This window comes from Monodelphis domestica, chromosome 4, assembly GCF_027887165.1.
Source record: "Monodelphis domestica isolate mMonDom1 chromosome 4, mMonDom1.pri, whole genome shotgun sequence".
Lineage (NCBI taxonomy): Eukaryota > Metazoa > Chordata > Mammalia > Didelphimorphia > Didelphidae > Monodelphis > Monodelphis domestica.
The window spans coordinates 357,413,190-357,433,451 of record NC_077230.1 but is presented as its reverse complement, the minus strand read 5'-3'; the positions used below and the strand labels follow the sequence as shown (position 1 = coordinate 357,433,451).

At 41.3% G+C, this 20,262-nt stretch overlaps 1 protein-coding gene across 2 annotated transcripts in view; it reads right to left on the bottom strand.

Moving 5' to 3' along the window:
• Positions 1-102: 102 nt before the first annotated feature.
• The window catches only part of CNGA4 (cyclic nucleotide gated channel subunit alpha 4), a 24,209-nt gene continuing 4,049 nt past the window's right edge, over positions 103-20,262 (bottom strand). For both annotated transcript variants that reach the window (XM_007492732.3, XM_001380202.5), the window contains exons 3-7: positions 20,123-20,224; positions 19,830-19,936; positions 18,567-19,212; positions 14,954-15,303; positions 103-14,003 (exon numbers count right to left, since the gene is read on the bottom strand). In XM_007492732.3, the coding sequence (XP_007492794.1) occupies positions 13,591-14,003; positions 14,954-15,303; positions 18,567-19,212; positions 19,830-19,936; positions 20,123-20,224 (1,618 nt within the window). In that variant the 3' untranslated portion in view covers positions 103-13,590. The remainder of the gene's footprint in view (positions 14,004-14,953; positions 15,304-18,566; positions 19,213-19,829; positions 19,937-20,122; positions 20,225-20,262) is intronic.

The window sequence follows — 20,262 nt, the reverse complement described above, 5'->3', positions numbered from 1 at the left end:
CCCCAATCTCCGGAGGGAGTCAGGCACAGGGCTGCGGCTGCTGCTGCTGCGGATTGGGGAGGGGGGGGGGGCCGGCGGCGGCAACGAAGAGGTGGTAGGAGACAAGATCCGACGTTTTAATTGTACTGTAATATAGCAATGTTACAGTATTGTCCTACGGGAACCAACATGTAGAGCGGGACATCAGTGAGTTTTCCATTTGGGGCAGGTGTAAGGTGCGGACTGGGGGCGGGGCTGGGGGCTCACAGCCTTTCACTCCGAATCCCCTGTCGGAACACACCCCTCCTATAACTCCTGGCCGTCCCCAGTAGCACCAGGGACACAGTGACATCCCAAATCCCCACAATAGCTTTCTCCAAAGGCACTCTGACTCAATGACAACTTCTTCAGTGACACTTCCCGACTCAGTGGTACCTTGACCTCAATGTCATGGCCAGTCATATTTCTGGCCCCAGTGTAGCATCTGGTCTCAGAGACCATAGCCACAGGCAAGGCCCCAGTGCTACACCAGGTCACAATGACATTCCAGCTCCAATAGTCCTTGACAATTACTCTCAAATATCCTTGTCAGGGGACAGATTTCAAGGAGCTGAGATGTGGTCGGGACTCTGACCTTAGCAAGGACTTTGACTAGTAGGGGTTTCCCAGGGGCCAAAGACCTGTAAAAGAGGAGTCCCCACCATTTCCCTCTGGCACCTGGTAGCGCCAGCACTGCCACTACCACCACTCCACTCCCTCTGTTTGCTCTTGGGAGCAGGTGGAGATGTAGATAACCAGCTCAGGCTTCCCACGGGGAGGAGGGTAGAGCAAAGGAGGGAAGGATAAAGATGAGGCCAAAGTGGGTTGGCAGAGATGACAGATGAAATGGAGAGGGTAGGTTACCCCCAGCACCCACATTTACCTCCTCTAGCATCACAGGACCCTGGACTTGTTTAGGCTCCTTAGAGTAAGAATGGAAACGGATCCTAGGGACTGAGAGAAGAGCTGCATTGATGAAAATAGGAGAGGGTGCCAAAGGGATGGGGATGCTTGTCAGGTCCTTGGCCTCCAGCCCTACCTGTGAGGGCATCTCAACCCACACTCGTTTCCCCCTCCCCCCAACCCCAGCCTCATCTGTCATCTTCTTGGCTCCAGGGATATGGTGTCCTTTTCCTCCTCACTCTACCCCCACCTCCCAGGGAAAAAAGCCCATTAGTGTCCCTTCCTCCATGATTAATAGCTTCCAAAGGCTGAGGATTGATAGGACTGCAGGAATAAGCAGGATAGGAGGAAGGGAGGGAAGGGATGGGAGAATGGGACAGTTTTAGGGAATCCCAATCCAGGAGAAGGAAACTTGTGACTCAGGTATACTGCAGCAGGGAAAGCAGGAAGCGAAGAGAGATATAGAAAGAGCTGGGATAAGACTGGGACAGCATGTGCTGTGCAGGAAGGGTGCCCCACCTCCCCCCTTGTCCTAGACAGTCTCCTGACACTGCTACCTCACTCAGCCCTGCTGACTCTCAGATCCTAGGGCCTAAAGCCCTATTTACTCTAGCTAAGGAGTCCCAGGTGGTAACACTGATAACCAGCCTGTATTTTCCCATTGAGAAGGGGGAGGGAAAATGAAATTGGAGGAAGACAGATCGAGGGACTGGGAATATGGGACAGAGCTCAAGGGACTAGGAAGGAATAGAGATGAAAAGATGGGACATGGGAGAGATTGGTAAAGACTGAGAAGGGGAAGGATGAGGGAAGGCATAAAGATAGAGGAGAGAGACAGAAATTGAGGAAAGGAGTTTGGAATTTAGAGTTTAGGGACAAGAAATGAGAGAACCCCTAAATCAATAGGCATAGCATGAGAGGCAATAACATTTGTTGTGAATCTACCTAAAGCAGAGTGCCTTGGGCACTAGAGGGTTCAATAGCGAAAATAGTATTCTCTCTTAATGAGCTTACATTCTAAGAGGTAGCTCTAGCATGTATAGAGATAAATAAATACTGAATAATGTGATATGAGGAATGATGGACCCAGATCAAGGAATACTTCACTAAGAGGCACCTAAACTTCAAAAGATGAAATAAGCTGAAATAAGAGGGGCATTCTAGGTATCAGGTACAACTCTAAATGTATAGATATGTACATATATACATATACACAATGATGTATATTAACATATACATTAATCTATATACTCATGTACAGATATGATTAAATTATAGCACCTATAGGCAAACTTTACTTGCATATGAATTATTCCAGAAAGGTACTTTAAGTTCAAGGGATTCTGTCTAAATTCACACAAAAACCATAGCTGATAGAGCCCCCTAACAATATATTTACTTTTACTAGTCAGCCAGAGAAAACACAATTCAAAGCAAAGGAATTTAATGAAATAGGAAGATAAATAATAATAGAATATTTCTCTCATAAACCTAGAACATACTCTCACAAATACATACTATTGGTGTAAGAGTGGACATATCTAGGACACATATATGGACAGGAAACACTTGTGGAAAGGCAACTTTTCTGATGCTTTAATATTGATAGTGTCTTCTAGTGATGTCCTCAAACTGATTCTACAGAGCCTCCTTTCCAAAGAGGTCTTGTATGTCTCTGCTTAGTGGCACTTCATTGGACACGCAGTTACTGCTAGGTATGACTGTACTACTTCCTTCCCTTCAGAGAGAAAGTAGACTCTACTATATCTCTTTTTGCTTATAACCCAGATGATTAAACTTCTGTTTAAATGAGAGACTCAAGGTTTTTCATATATGTATGTATGTAATATATATATGTAATATATAGATGAGAGGAAAAATAACCAAACAAACCTTGGAAGCCTCTTCCAAAAGAAGGAACCATCAACATTTAGAATCTGAGCTTGTATAGCTATCTGCAGAAGGAAAGTATATTTATATTCATACTTCGTTTTTAGAAAACAGTCTTTGATCAGGTGTCCTATCTTATGGCAGAAAAAACATTGCCTAGTCTCTCTCTGCACATTTCTTGGCTTATAGTTTTTGGGTATGTTCTAACAGTATTCAACTTCTAAATTTTTTCAATCTCCTTATCTCTTAAAAATTTCTGTGATTCTTCCAACTTTTGCTGTAAATCTGTCAACTGTTTACTTTGATCTGGGTGACTGTCAAATATATATGTTGCAGCATCTCTTAATTCAATCAAGCTCAAGGTATATTTAGGAAAATGTTTTATTTTTTTTTTAAACCCTTACCTTCTATCTTGGAGTCAATACTGTGTATTGGCTCCAAGGCAGAAGAGTGGTAAGGGCTAGGCAATGGGGGTCAAGTGACTTGCCCAGGGTCACACAGCTGGGAAGTGTCTGAGGTCAAATTTGAACCTAGGACCTCCCATCTCTAGGCCTGACTTTCAATCCACTGAGCCACCCAGCTGCCCCCTAGGAAAATGTTTGAAAAAAAATTTTTTAATGTGGTGTGCATCTTTTCAAAAATTGTCTCCTTATGTGAGATGCAGACTCTTCTGTTTGTTTCTATGCCTATTATAGCTTCAGCCATCTCAGACTGGTGATCAATAAAGGAAGCTGGATGTTCTCCTTTGTTTTACACCAATCTGTCAAATTTTCCCCAAGCATTTGGTTTTGAGCAACACATTTTTATGGCTTTCAGCAAGTCCTCCCTGCATTTCCTTAGGTCATGCTGATGAGATTAGAGAAATCAAAATCCTCTCTTTGCTCCTCTGGAGGCTAACTTGTCAGGGCAGTTTCTGACCTAGTCTTATCAATAAACTGACGATGCTCATGAGGGCTAAAAAGTTCTGTCAAAAGAAATTCCACATCCTGAAAACTGGGTTCAAAAATTTGGAAAGCATGTTTCAGCTCCCAGCTCCTTATGAGTTTTATAGGGCTTGTCAATGAACTTTGGGAACCTTTTCTTCAGGGAATCTAATTCCTGGGTAGTAAATTGCCTATGAACCTTTGAATGCAATACACCAGCTGAGTTAGAAATCTTGGAAATGTTTTTGAGTGGAAAGATTTTCTCAGCTTCACTATTTGCCTTAGTGTCCTTGTCACTGTCATTGCTCTGTGCACTGGATTTTGCTTTCTTGGTCTTTCTTTTTCCTTAGGTGCTTTATCTGCCTGACCATTTTCCTTATCCTTTATCTGATCTAACCCTTTTGCCTTCAGGAATTCTTCAAACATGTTCTTAACTAGTCTCCAAGTTTGTATCCACTACTATGATTTGTGCTTTATGTTTAGGAATCACACATCTGTAAATGTTTTTAAGGTAGGTCATAGTCTGTATTGCAGCCATGGAAATGATGTAGATGTGTCAGAATTTGCCAGAGAATGATTTCTTTTTGAAATGGGCATCTGGAGTATGAACATGGTTGTGTTGCTTATATATTCTACAGAATCTACAGTCATCTTTGTCAAATCAGAGAAAGAGAGCTGGACCTTGTCCTTCTTTCTTCTGTCTTCAAAGCCAAAAGACCTTCAGACTTCAGTCTCCAAGTCAAGAGAGAACAGCCTTCTTCCCTCTTTCAAGCCAGAAAAGTTTTAGACATCAGTTGGTTTGCCTCCAACTGCTTCTTCTGGTCAGATTCCAAATCAGAATACTCTCATTTGAATGATAGGTCATCATTCTCAGCTGCTCTTTTCTTTTTGCATGCTTTCCCAATTTCTATCTCTTCCACAACAGCCCAAGCTCTTGCACAGAACAACTGGACAGCTAAGTTGTATCCATAGGTTCTCAAAAATTCTGTATCTTGAGCTGGAATGCAATCCATTGTCCCAAAAAAACTATCTGATTTATTCCTGAGTTAGAAATTATATCTCCTGCTTGACTCTTTTTAAAGATATCATGTCTTTAAATGCCATTTTTATGTGGTAGGACCTTGCCAAGAGATTTCACAAGAGCTAGGTAGGTCTCAGGCACTATTTTCCCCAATGATGCAATATACTTTACATTTCCCATATAAATGAAAGGGGAGAGGCGGGAGAAAAGACAAGGACAAAAATCTTAGGTAGAGCTGCACTGTAGCGAGGTATTGCCTTTCACTTCATATATGTGTGTGTGTGTGTGTGTGTACCCAGAAACAAACCTCCTATTCTTTGAACCTTCCTATAAAATGCTAAGTTTGGGGAACAGGAAGCAGTCTAGTTTGAGGAAGTGAACAAACATTTATTAAGTGCCTGCTATGTAGCAGGCACTATGCTAAGTACTTTACAAATATTTCATTTGGATGGAGCATAGAGTTATGGAGGAGAGTAGTATGAAATATGTTCAGAAAGGAGGAAAGTAATATGAAATGTAGCTGGAAAGGTAAGTTGGAACCAGATTTGGCCTCCCTGATTCCCAATGTCTATTAGAATCATGACATATCCTGCTATATGACTTTCCAAAGGTCGTAAAATTACTCACCTGCTTCTAAGGCTTCTCTCATTTTTTGTGATCTCTAAGACTGATTTTTACCAAATGATCCTCTTAGGCTTTGGCTGAAGTCATTAGTTTTGTAGTATATCTTAAGTTTGAAAGTACCTATGAGTACAAAAATATTCATAGCCACACTCTTTGTGGTGGTAAAAAATTGGAAAATGGGGGGGGGCTCGATTGGGGAATGGCTGAACAATTGGGGTATAATGGTGATAGAATACTATTGTGCTTTAAGGAATGATGAACTGGAGGATTTCTATATGAACTGGAAGAACCTCCATGAACTGATGTAGAGTGAAATGAGCAGAACCAGGAGAACACTGTACACAGAAAGTGAAACATTGTGGAAAGATCAAATGTAATGGACTTTGCTACTAGTAGTAATGCAATGATCCAGGACAATCCTGAGGGATTTATGAGAAAGAATGCTATTCACATCGAGAGGATGAACTGTGGGAGTGGAAATGCAGAAGAAAAATATATGACTTATCACTTGTTTATAAGTGCACATACTTTGGGGTTTTGGTTTCAAAATATTGCTCTATGGCAAAAATGAGTAATGTGGAAATAGGTATCAAGTGATAACATTTGTATAACCCAGTGGTATTGCTTGTTGGCTCTGGGAGGGGGGAGGGAAGAGGAGAGAAAGAGAAAATAAATCATGTAACCATGGAAAAATATTTTTAAAAATAAAAAAAGAAAGTACATATGAAGCCCTGATATGGCAAACCACAAGACAGGGAGGAAATAAGCCTACTATATGCTAAGCACTGTTTTAGATACCTTACAAATATCTCATTTGATTATCACAAAAACCCTAGGAGGTAGGCACTATTAATATCCCAATTTTCCTGAAATGCTATTTGCCATAAGAAATGATGAACAGGTTGAGTTCAGAAAAACCTAGAAAAAACTGACACAAACTGATACAAAACGAAGTGAGAAGAACCAGGAGAACAATATATATAGTAATAGAAATATTATACAATGATCAACTGTGAGGGACTAAACTGTTATCAGCAAAGCAAGTCTCCAAGATTTCCACAGCCAAAAAAGACACTGTTCGAGTTGGAGTACAGATCAAAGAATACCATCTTCCACTATGTTTCCTTTATGAGATTTCTATTGTTATGTGTGATGTGTGTTGTCTATCAGGGCATGAGTAATATGGAAATGTGTATTACACAAAAGGATGAGTATAACCTATATCAGACTATTCACTGCCTTGGGGAGAGGGAGGAAGAGAAGGAGAAAACCTGAATTCTGAAATTTCAAAAATTGTTTCTACATGTGACTGAAAAGAAATTTTTTTAAAACCTTAAAAATTTTTTTTTCAGTTGAGGAAAATTGATTTTAAGTGATTTCCCCAGTTACACAGCTAGTAACTATCTGAAAAAAGATTTAAACTCAGGTCTTCCTGACTCTAGGCCTAGTGCTCTATCCAAACTGCAGACAGGAATTGGACCTATGATTTCATTGGTACAGGGTACTCCTGGGAGAAGGAGGAGGTGTAACTCCCTCTATGAATTCAAATTGGCATTTTCTCTGCAATTTATTGTCTTAGATTCTAAACTTTTGGCCCTAGAATACTGAGATGTTAAATGATTTGCTCAGGACCATAATCAGGACATAATGTTAGAGGCAACATTTGAACCTAGGTCTTTTTGACTTCATCTACTTCTATCTACTATGCCTGTTGCCTTTCAGAGCTGAGGCTACAAAGACAAAAATGGAACTAAAAATCTCTCTGCCACAACTAATAAGGTGATGTTGTTTTCCTGGGGATCCTAAGGCTGATAACAAGTAGCAAAGACTATAAACCTGAGTCCATATAGTACAGAGTAACTTTGTCATTTTTCTCCCTAATTAGATGTTACAACTCTTGATGAGAAGCAATGGATGGTAGTTAAAAGGTGGTAAGATTTGACTTAAAATAAAGAAAAACTTTTGATCAATTAAAGCTGTACAAGAATGGAATACATTGTCTTGAAAGGTCCCCTGTTCCCAGAGGTGCTCAGGGAGAGGGTATACTTATTTGAGAGTTTCACACCTCAGTTTAAGGTTCAGAACTTGGAAATTCTAATCTCTGATCTCTCCTCTTTTCCCTCTTCTGTGTGTTCATTTCACTAAACCAATCCTTCTCCATTATATTGTGACCTTTGTCTGTTATGTCACCTCTATTCTATCTTTCTTCTTCAGACTTTGTTTGTCTTTATCCCTAACTTTAATGCCATAGTTTGCCACTTGTACTACTAGAGAATTTTTTGAATCCTCTGCTCTCTGATCTTCCATCCCTCCATCTGCTTTAGTTTCCTTAGTTGTAAAATGGGGATAATAAAGGCACCTGTATGTATCATGGGGTTGTTGTGAAGATCAAATGGGATATTTGTAAAATATATAGTACAGTAATTGATATATAGTCAATAAGTTCTGGCATATGGCATCCCTTCCCCTTCTGTCTCTTCCTTCTCCCTCTTGACCTACTTACTCTTTGGTGGTTCCCACCATTTGATTTCTCCAATTGTGTTTTAAAGCTGCTGAGCATGATTGGAAAAAATGTTGAAATCAAGATGATTTTATTAACTATAGATTCAAGGCACATAATTGTAGCTGGGCCCTTACTGCTGTTTGAATAACCTTCTATTCAAATTCTGACTTCTTATATCATTCCTCAGAGCAACATTTCTACGTTTTCCCCACCTTAGTCATCTCTACACCATATTGCCTCCAACCTGGCCATCATTCTCATATTCCTCTCACTGCTAACTCTGAATTCTAACCAGGTAGCGGTGTGCTGGTAAAATATTTAACAAATAGCTTTCAGGAAAAAGTATGCAGGACATACTTTTAAGTTTAATCTATATTATTAACATTTTATCCATCACTTTCTGAAATCTAGACAATATAACAGTAAATTAAGCCCTGATTTGGAGTTTGTAGATTTCCAGCTCACAATGAAAATTTAACTGGAAAGGTCAGAGCCTGCTCCAGCATATCCCTTGCTGCAGGACTCTGATAAGTGAGTTATTGGCCTATTTTGTCAGGAACCAAGCCAACTTCCAGCTAACTCCACACTATGTCAAGGCTGGTACACCCCTCCCCTCTGTCAGTTCCCCTTGCTGTGTTATATTCCTCATTCTAAGTAAGCTTCTTGAAGGCAGGTACTGACCTGCTTGCTTATTATAATTGTTTTCCCAGGGCTTAGCACTGTGCCTGGTACAATTTAAGTGCTTTATCTTCTTACCAACAATCCTATCAGATCACCCCTCCAATTAAGAGAGACCTAGCCTCCAAATACCTAGAGTTTCCTTAGCCTTTTCTCCTCTGTTCTTCAATACGTCCAGTTACAGGAAGAGCACTGACTTATAGTCAGGCTGATCTGGGTTTGAGTCTTATCTTTGACACTCACTAGTTGTGTAACCTTAGACAAGTAACATAACTTCTTTTAATGTCAGTTTCTTGATAAAATGATGATAATCCATGTGGCTCTTACCTCACAGAGTTAGTGAGACTATGTAGAGCACTTTGCAAATCTAGAACTGTACTGTATATAATTTGCCAGTTGTTCTTCCTGTTATAATAAAAGTAATAGTAATGACAAGAATAATAGTAGTAATCAATAGTCAGTAAGTGTATATACCATGTGCTAGACATTGTGCTATTTGATTCCTTAGTCTCCTACCTTTCCATGTCTTCTAGGACCTTGTTTCATAGGTCAATTTTTCTCCTATAACTCCTGGCTTCTTCTTGGCCGACAAAGAACTACTCGGGCATAACTAATGCTAATATGTTTTTGGAGAGCATTTTGTTGATCTTTCCAGTCCATCCAGCTTCTCTGTCACCTCTCTCCTTCCTTTCGCTGCTAAACTTGAAAGTTGCCTATACCTGACATGCTTCTACTTTCTGACTACCCACTCTCTGCCCTCTCTACTCTACTGAAATTGCTTCCTCTAATGTTACCAATAACATCCAGTTTGCCAAATCCAGTGGCTTTTTCTTTCCCATTTTTAATACTCTGACTTTTTCTCTGGATTTTGGTACTATTGGCTATCTTCTCCAGAGGTACAATAACCTTAGCTTTTGAGATATACTTCACTTTCTTAAAGATCCTACTTCTCTAAATAATCCTTTTGTCTCATTTTTTCTACCTGTCAATGTAAAAATTTTCCAAAGACCTATCATTAGCATTCAATTCAGTTCTCTCTTTCATTTATCTCTATGCCCTCAACTACCATCACTCTCTCTGCAGATAGTTCCTTCAATCTACCTTCATTTTTGGTTCTGATCTCTTTTATGTACTACTTATACCTCACTACCACTTGAAAATAACAGGTCCTAAATTGAACTTCGTCTTTCTAAATCTATTCTTTTTCTGACTTAACCAGATCTATGTTTAGAATTTTGCAGTTGTCTTTGACTTTTTCCACTCCTTCACTATTCATATTTAATCAGTCAGTTACCAGTTCCTGCCTAATTCACCTTAAAAACACCCCTCTTTTTCCATTGCAAACATATAAATTCAGGACTTCATTATCACCCATCTGAACTATTGCAGTAGATACAAATCTTCAAGTCTCCTGTTCTCTACTCCAATCCATTCTTAATACTATTGCCAAAATAATGATCTTATCTAGTCATGTCACACCTCTGCTCAAAAATCTTCAGTGGGTTCCTATTGCCTCCTGAATAAAGTTTATTCTCCCACACTATCCTGAGTTCAGGTGTGAAATTTGCCATGTAAAGTATAAAAGTTTTCTTTTGCTCCATTGGAATTAATGAAGTCACCTTAATAAGGTTTTAAATTTTCTAGATAAGGAAATTTCTCTGATATGACATAAATTTCTTACCTTGTCTTTAGCTGGTTGATTCATAGCCAATTCAATTACCTAGTCTACACTTGTAGAGCTGGCATTTTAAAAGGCAGGTTGGAAAGCTAACAGGGAAGAAAATCATAATTGGGAGGTTAGACAGACAGAAGCAGAACATAAGTGGTCTTTTCTTGGAAGGAAATTTGCACAGTTAGTGGTTCTACCAGGGAGCCAAAAGCTGCTGGGAACTATGGGGCCTCAGGTAGTGGTCTTTGACAGAAGGCTCTCTGGAACCAAAGGAAGGAATTCCTGGAATAAGTTTCCTGGATTTAGGGGAGGATTTCCGGGTATAAACAGGGTCCAGAGCCAAGAAGCAGCAAGGGAGAGAATTTCAACATGGAAGAACAAACTCAGGTCTGGTTTTTTTTTGTTATGATTTCTATAGACTTTGAAGGTCCATGGAAAGGGATCAACTCTCTAATAATGGCCAGTAATTTCCTTTAAATTTTTTTTGAAGGAAGTAATGCATCCAGGGTAGAAGCATCCTGAGGAGAAGCATGGACTTACTAGAGACAGAAAAAGAATTGTTTTGATTGTAGGCTCAGGTATGAGCATTTAAAAAATCAGGTTAAATAAAACTTATGTTTTGTTACACCAAGTACTTGAATGGTAGCTGAGATATTTTTCTTTTCCATAGATATCTAGAAATGAAGCAAATCTTGTTATTCCCACAGGAATCTCTAAGTGGGGATTGAAGCAAAAAAGAAGGATTATGAAAAGTCCACTGGATTTATCCTGGCCCCTGTGAACTCAGGGCTCTAGTCCTGGGCCACTGCTTGCATTTGGAACCTCTATAGTCTGATGCTCCACTGCATTTCTGGCCTCATCCCCTTGATACTATAGTCAAACCAGTGTGACAGAGGCTGGCACTAGAGAAAAAGTGCCAGGCTGAAGAATATGTGAAATTGTTCACCCCGATGGGGGAGGGGCCCCAAGAGTAGAATTCCGGAGGAGGAAGAGACTCTGGCTTGGAGAACAGTGAGGGGCTCTCTTGGTCTTTAGAAGTTGAAGAGAGAAGGTGAGGAAAAAGACTTTCTCCTGAGGGTTATTCACTTTTCCTACTGGTGACTGAAAATCCTTCCCCTCAACACTTCCCAATTGAAGGGACTTTCTGAAGTAAAACCTGAGCAGACTTTACCTCAGCTACTGTTGCCCAGGGGTGAGTCAACCTGACTTTCTCTCCAGGGGCTCAGGCTGTCAAGCCCTGAGTTCCCCCCAATCTTGAGGAGGAAGGGGAAAGGGTTTAGACAGAGACAGGGACCCCTTTTCCCACTTTCCTTTTCCCATTCTTCCCTGCCCCTTATTCCTTTTGTATTACCCGATTGAGTTAACATTAAAAGTTATCTGTTCCCCAAGCTGAGTGTGAGTGAACGGATCAAGGGGAGACCTTTGGTCTAGAGTAGTAGAGGGAGGACAAAAGGGACAAGAGCAAATTGGGGAGTGCAGCTTTAGCTAAGGAGGGAAGGCAGAAGGGGGAAAATCTTCAAACCCCCTCTCCTCTCTCTGAGCTAACCCGTTACATCTGCTGTCTCCCCTGAACCCCACTTTGAGAGGGGGGTTCTCCTCTCTTTCCCCCTTTCCATATCAAAAGTCCAAGCTTCCCTTGGGGTACAAAACTTCCCCTTTTTATCTTTTTTTTTTGATACACCAGAGAATTCTCTTCTACCCAAATATATGCTATCCTCTCAAACCTCTATACCTTTACTGAGGCTGTTTTCTATATCTGGAATATTCTCTCTCTTTGCCTATTTAACCTATCATTTAAAGACCGATATAGAAGCTAGCACCTTCACAAAGTCTACCCCCTTTTCCCTCAGTTGATAATGACATTCAACAACTTCAACTTTATCCTTAGAGATTTTTAACTATAATAGGCTTCCCATCACTATTTAATTTTGTAAATCTCTAATGGACATAACCAATACTCTCAATCACTGGACTTAGAGAATGAGAGCTGGCCAAGGAGTCAGGAAGATGTAGATTATGCCAAGTTTCTGCTTAATGCTCCCTGTGAGACCCTGGGCAAAATCTCTTACTCTCAGTGCTTCAGACAACTCTAAGACTATAGAGGAGTAACTGACTATTCTGCATTGGTAGTAGGAGTTTCTTCCATCAAATAAAAACCATAGGTATGGTTAAAAAAAAACCCAAACACAAACAAACCAAAAAAACAAAACCCCACACTTCTCATATAATATACTCCATTGCTCTTTTTTGGTTTCTGTTCTTTTTGCTGGATAATGAAGTTGAGCTCTTTGAGATGGAGGCTTTGTTTCTCTCCCAGTTCCTTAGTGCAGTACTCTATTTGCACTAACTAAATGCATGTTGATAAGTAATTTTATTTTCATGTTATAGGTCAGGTATGGGTTGGACAAGCTGCATTCTCTTCCAAACCTGAGATCCTGTGAGTTAACATGGTGATGGATCACTGAATTTGAAGTTAAAAGACTTTGTTTACTCCTAAGTTGTATTTATGACCTCAGGCAAATGGCTTCACTTCTTTGGGCTTCAGTCTCCTTAGGAAGGGACTGGATTAAAATGATTTCTAAGATTCCCAATATTTTATTAGAGTACAATATAGATAGCCATTATACATGCAATGTAATTTCTGTTATCTTTATGGGAGGGTGGGGTTTCCTAGAAGTCTAGTGATGAAGGTCTCAGATTGAGAAATGCTGGAGTTGTGTGACAGAGAAATATATGTGAGACTTAGAAGGGTACACATGGCCTTTTCAAAGAAATGTTTTCTCCTGCATGGTAGAAGTCACTCATCTATGGAGGAGGCCAAGAATGTTCCCTATTTTCCTTTCCTTTGTTATTTATTTTACTATTCTGCTCTAAATACTTTGTCATTGGGGGGGGGGGGAAGTATATAAATATATAATGTGACTATGCACATGTTTTCAGGGGAAATGTGACTGTGACTCTTTCTGCAAGAGACTGAGGAGACTGGTATGAATGTGTGTGAGAACTTCAATGTGTTTTCATGAGTTAGCACACACACTGGTGCTTCTATCTGAATTGTTAGTGGCTTACTATGTACTAATGACTATGTCCCGGAAACTAAGTTTGTGGCAGTGCATAGGGTGGTTGAGTATGAGTTTTTTCATCTCTTTCCTCTTTTGGACAAAGGGGAGTAACTAGGTTCCCACTCTCACTGCCTGTGTCATCTGGTTTTTGAGATGCTGAGGGTGTTTATAGATAAGAGTTTCTTATATTTCTGGGGCTCCTCTGAGGTTTGTGTCATCCACAGATGAGGGTCACAGGCTATCCTAAAGCTTAAGTCAAGGGAGAATATGTATGTTTGTATATGTGTGAGATCTTGAGCCTAAGAGGCCTCCCCTACCTCCCCATTATCTTCAACCCCTACTTCAGTCTCCTCAGGGTCAGGCCACTCACGAGTCTGCCACTCTAGTCGCTCAATGCGATATGCTAACTTGAGGGCACTAGACTCTAGTTCAGCCAAAAGGCGGGCAAATTTGGTCTGCAGCTCATCCAGCTGCTGATCAAGAACACGTAGGCGGTTGTCCACAGCCTCCTGCAATGCTATCTCAGCTGCCTCCGCATTCACATCCAGCTTGTTCATCTTAAGCAGGATCTCTCGGCCCTTCTCCTCCATGACAGCCTGTGCTTGTGGGTACTCACTCAGCACTTCTCGTAGGTCTTCCTTACTTAGGCAGAACAGGTCTGAATAGCCCAGACTCTTGATGTTTGCAGTCCGACGATTACCAGACATATTCCCTATGGTGGAATGGCAAGTAGGACACAGTTGTACAGAATGACCCAAAGGATGAATTGTGAGTGGGTATATGGGAGGTAAAGTCCTTTCCCACAACTAAGACTCCTCCATTCCTATAGTCTCTCCCTCCAGGTTCAGCCTCCCCCACACCAGTTAAAACCTTTTTATCTGGTCCTGTTCCCCAAGAAAGAATCTTCAACACGTTGTTTTATTGACTATAATACTTGGAGAACAGACCCTTCTCTTATGCCTTCTCTCCAAAGGCCACCTCTAGGTACCCTCTCTTTTCAGGTACTGAATCAGGAGTCATTTCCTTAGGACTCTTCACCAATCCCTGCACTCCCACTCAACATAGCCTAGGTCAGTGTTGGTGAACCTTTTAGAGATCGATTGCCCAAACTACATCTTCATGTTGCTTGTGAACCCCCCACGTTATTCCAGACAGTGGAGGAAGGAAGTGCTTGCATTGGGCAGCTGGACAGAGGGGCAGAACATGTGAACATTGTCCTCAGGTGTGGTGGAGAGGGGGAATGGAGCAGCCCTCTCTGGCACTCCAGGGCAGACATGCCATGGCTTCACCAACATTGCCCTAGGCCTTTGAGTCAGGAACCTCTTTCCCAGGAGTCCCTCTAATCTCAGGACCTAGAGAAATGTTTGTGAAGTACAGGAACATGTGCCTCCCTGGCATAGGGGAATTGCTCTATTCCCCCTCTTTCCAGCACCAGAGGATATTTTTTGCATGCCCCACTCCTCTGGCCAGCCACTCAAAGCAAGCACTTACTCCTCTGTTCTCTTGGGTAATGCAGGAGGCTCACAAACAGCTTAAAGTTTCCCTCTGGGCATGTGAACTTGAAAAACCTTTGCCAATGCTGACCTAGAGCATTCTTACCCCTACATGGAACCAAGTGTTCCTTTCCTAGGTTATAGTTTGAGCCAACCCCCATTCCCTTACCTTTGATATTTATGATGCTGATCTCCCCAAAGTAAAGCCCAGCACCCAGCACTGCATATTGGGTAATACCATCATCAGCTACCACAGCCAACTGGCCTTCCCGGATGATGTACATTTCACGGCCAATATCTCCCTTACGGCACACATATTCTCCTGGTGAATAGGTCTGGGGTTGTAGCTTTAGCACGAGCTCCTCCAGGAGGCTGGCCTCACAGTTCTGGAAAATCTGCACACGGCTGAGGGTGGGTAAGTGCACTGATACTGCAACTTCAGCCCGCAGACGTTCAGGCAGGTGCTGCAGAATTGCCACTTCATTTGTCATTTTCTTGTTAATCTGTAGGTGTTGGTACCTAAAGTAGTAGCAGAGGTGGTGGTGGGCCTGGGGCAAATGCCACATGACCCACACCTGTTGTCTGCTCAAACTCAGATGCTCTGCCTGACCCAACATTACATGTTCCTTTATGAGGACCAGATAAGATCCTGCCTCCTTCAAAAGAATCACAGAATCAGGGCAGCTTGGTGGCACAGGAGACAGAGTGCCAGGCCTGGTGTTGGGAGGTTCTGGGTTCAAATCTGATCTCAGACACTTCCAAGCTATATATGACCCTGGGCAAATCACATAACCCCATTTGCCTAACTCGTATCCTTCTGTCTTAGAAAGTAAGTTACTAGGCCAGAAAAATAAGAGTTAAAAAAATAAAAGAGTCACAGAATCTCAGACCTTGGAAGCTAATAGTCTGACCTTATCTAGTCTGACTGATACCTCTATCAGAATCCCTTTTACAGGATCACAGATGGAGTAGTGTAACCTAACCTTATCTTGAAGTCCTGCAAAAACAGGAACTGTCTCTCAAAGAATCAGTTCCCCTTTGAGGTGGCTCTAACTTATAGAAAGTGTTTTTTTTTTTTTAACCTGGAACTGAAATCTGCTTCTCTGCAGCTTCTGTTCATTGCTTCTAACTCTGCCAAGCAGAATACAGTTGATTCTTCTATCTTACAGCTGCTCTTCAGATTCTTGAAAATATTAGTCACCTGTTCCCTAAGTTTTCTCTTTTTCAGTTAAATATGTCCCAATCAACACTAATACATTGCTGTTTGAATTGTGAATTGATCCAACCATTCTGGAAGGCAATTTGGAATTATGCCGAAAGGGCTTTAAATGACTGCCTGCCTTTTGATCCAGCCATACCACTGCTGGGTTTATACCCCAAAGAGATAATAAGGAAAAATACGTGTACAAAAATATCTATGGTTGTGCTCTTTGTGGTGGCAAAAAACTGGAAAATGAGGGGATGCCCTTCAATTGGGGAATGACTGAACAAATTGTGGCAAAGGAATAATGAACTGGAGGAATTCCATATAATTCCAATAATGAACTGGAATGACCTCTGGGAATTTATGTAGAGAGAAAGAAGCAGAACCAGGAGAACACTGTACACAGAGATGGATACATTGTGGTATAATCAAATGTAATGGACCTCTCTACTAGTAGCAATGCAATGATATGAGCAATTCTGAGGGACTTATGAGAAAGAATGCTATCCACATCCAGAGAAAGAATGGTGGGAATGGAAACACAGAAGAAAAACATCTCCTCGATCACATAGTTCAGTGGGGATATGATTGGGGATGTAGACTCTAAATGATCACTCTATTGCAAGTAGTAATACTATAGAAATAGATCTTGATCAATGATACATGTAAAACCCAGTGGAACTGCTTGTTGGCTATGGGAGGAAGGGAGGAAAAGAACATGAATCATGTAACCATGGAAAAATATTCTAAAATAAATAAACAAATATGTCCCAATCCTCTTCCTGTATCTTTACTGTTTGTGCATGCCAACAGGTAATTCATTTTTCTCAGCTCATTGAGATAATTTATGCAGACCACTTTGAAGACTCTAAAGAACTATATCAACACTAGCTATTATTATTATTAATCTATACACAGCTTCTTCTAGTGTCTTATAAGAGCTAAGCTGAACCTGGCCTTCAATCAGGAAACGCTCAGGTAAGCTGCAAAGTAGAGCTTCACTCATCATGGCAAAAATCTGGAAATTTAATAGTCCCAGGACTATGTGCAGGGCAAGTTCAGTGTGGTGGAAGGGGTTATGGATTTGGAGTTAAAAACTTTCTGTTCCAATTATGACTTTACTAACTTAACTGTAGGAACTTTGGCAAATCACTTTTGTTTTTGGGCTACAAGCATTAATTAGGCATTTACTTGTGCTAAGCACTGTGCTATGGACTGAGAATATAAGGAAAAAGTGAAAACTGTTCTGACCCTCAAAGAGCTTAAGTGTTAATGGGATGTATAGAATTTCTATATATCCTTCCAGCTCTAGCTTGTATATTCTATTTGTAGAATCAGTCCTAGAGATAAAAGGGAACCAAGAGAGCTACTTGAGTAGGGGAGTGGGGGCAGGGGAAAAAATTAAATAAATGCTTTAGAAAAATCACCTCTGGTTAATCTCTTTATAAAGAGCATTTAAAGCTCTTTATAACTTAATCCCATTCTACATTTCCATCCTTTTAATACCTTCCTTCCTTCCATGAATTCAAACATCCTGCTACCTGTAGCTCCCTGAAAAAGAAATTCCATCTTCTAGCTCCATGACTATGCAAGGGCTATCCCCTAAAGCCTGGAAGGCTCTGTCTCCTCACTACTAGTTCTTAGTTTCCCTGACTTCCTTTCAGACGGGGCTCAAATACCACCCTTTGCAAGAGATCATTCCTTGACCTCCCAGCCACTAATATCTCCTCCATTTATTCTGTTTATATTGCATATATATCTGATTATTTACATGTCATTTCCCTTACTAGAATGTGAGTTCTTAAAGGACAAGGATTAGTATTTTTTGTCTTTATATCTAGTGTTTAGCACATTGCCTAAAAAACAATACAGGTTTAAAAACTTTGTTGATAGACTGATTGGCTCACAGAACCCCCCAAATTCAAAGTTAAAAGACCATTCCTAAATAAGAATCTCCTCAATAACATCATAGAATTATAGGATTAGGGTTTGAAGGGACTTAAGAGTCCAACTTCTTTTTGCAGATGGGGAAATTGAGACGAAGAATGGTTCAGTTCCTTACTCAAGGTTATCATTATTTCTGAGGTCTCAGAAATACTAGCAGGATTGAGATTCAAAACCGGCACCTCTAATTCTAAATCTAGTCATTTTTCCACTACATGACAATACCTCTTTTTCTCTGAGCAGTGTTTATCAAGGTTGATATCTCCTCTCCCAGTTTCTTGGGGAATTCCTCCATTATCTTCCTTGCCCTGCATTTGCTTTTCTTTCCTGTCCTTTCCCATTTTCTCTCTTGCACCTCCATACTCCTGCTGCAATGTCTCCAAAAGTCAATGATATATCCTTTGCTTCACATCCCTGAGTCCTGCCTCCTTGCCACTGATGCTCCTCTAGTGCTTTTCTTTCTATGACGGACTTCTCACCAGTAAAAAACACATTACATTTTGCAAACCCCTCTTCTTCCCCAATTAATATGCCCTAGCAGGAATATTCCTCATTAGACAATTTATTGAATTCTTATGGTCAAGTTCTTCCTCCTGCCCCAACACTCCCACTTTCTCAGCAATTGGAAACTCACCAGTCAATGACACGACGCTCCAGTCTTCGATTGACATGCTGTAGCTTCATGTATTTCTTGACAAGTGCATGATCAGGATAGAAGGCTGCATCAGCTGTGTTCATATTATAGATGACTGAGCTCATGCTACCCATTATCGTGGCAAAACCCATGACAGCCAGCAAGAAATCACCCACCATAAAAAGATACTCTTCCTCACGGGCTGGCAGTGGAGTATCACCTACAGTGGTGAGGATGAGTGTAGAGAAGTAGAAACTGTAGAGGTACTGGCGACGGAGTCGGTCAAAGCCTGGCTGTGCTGGGTCAGGATATACCCAGGCATCTCGCCCAAAGCCCAGGTACCGTGACAATGCAAAATATAGGCAGCTATTCCAGTGGATGACAACAAAGATATAGAGCATAAGTTTGGCAATTCGGAAGGCATTTGGATATGCTGTACGGGTCTCTGTTCGGTCAAAGGCTTCAAAAAGGCGTGGGACTCGGAGGAAACGATTGAGCCTCAGTGTAGGTGTATGTGGGCCCAGGCGCAAGTATGCCAAGTCTGTGGGCACCAGGGACAGTATATCCAACAAGAAGCTTGATGTCCGCACATAGCGCCGTGAGATCTGGCCCTTGTCCAGTACCAAGATGCCCTGCTCCAGGAACCCTGAAGTTAGAAAGGGAGTGCAGGGTTAGCCCCAGGATTGGAGATGGGACAAGGTGGGCCCTGTATAAGTTTTCAAGGTTGATAGAGAGGTTAGCAGGCATCATTGGGGGTTAATGGGAAAAGTCATCTGTGCATTTTTAGCTTTTCACAGTATTTAACATTTGATCCCATCTCCATGCTTTTGCAGAGGTTATCACTTATGCCTAGAATGTATTACTCCCTCTATAGTTCTGCCTCTTAGCATATAACCTTCCCATATAAATCAGGTGAGGAACTACCTTGTACTAGAAGCCTTCCCCAATCCACCTGATTGTTAGCCCTCTCTCCCTGTATAAATTGTCTTATATTTAATTATCTGTGTATAAGGTTTATTGACAACTTCAACATCCCTCTCCCTCACCCACTTCCCTCCAATAGAATGTATAGTCTTTGAGGTTCAGCCTGGCTTTGTATCCCTAGTATTTAACACAATGCCTTACACACAGTAGGTGCTTGATAAATATTTGTTGAGTTGAATCATAGGTTGATTAGAGGGATCAACAGGAATCAAAAGGTTGGGGGAAAAGAACAAGGACTTTCTAAGGCATTTGGGGAGTTTAGGCTGAGATATCACTGACCAGTGTGGAAGCGCACGAAGATGTCCACTAAGTAAAGCAAGTCACTTATATAGTCCAAGACCAGCCAGGCCACCAAGTAGCTATGTTGGAGGTCTGGGAAGCAGGCTCTGGGGATAAAGGAGAGAATATTTAGAGAGGGACCTGGCTTTGCTAGTTTTGACCTAGAGCCCTAGTAGTGAGAACCCCTTTATTCCTCCCAGTCTCCCCAAAGCAGCACAATAAAACCCCCTTTTTCCTTTCTCCACATCCTCAGACCTTTCCAAGTGCCATTCTGTACCCTTTTCCTCTCTCACCTGCAGACAAGGATTATGAGGTTATACATGACTGGGAATACCATGGTGTTGAGCCACCAATAATACTGGTCCCCTGATGGATCCAGGACAGGCACTTTCCTCCTAGAGGGGGTAGAGAGAATTTTAGAGTATGAACACTG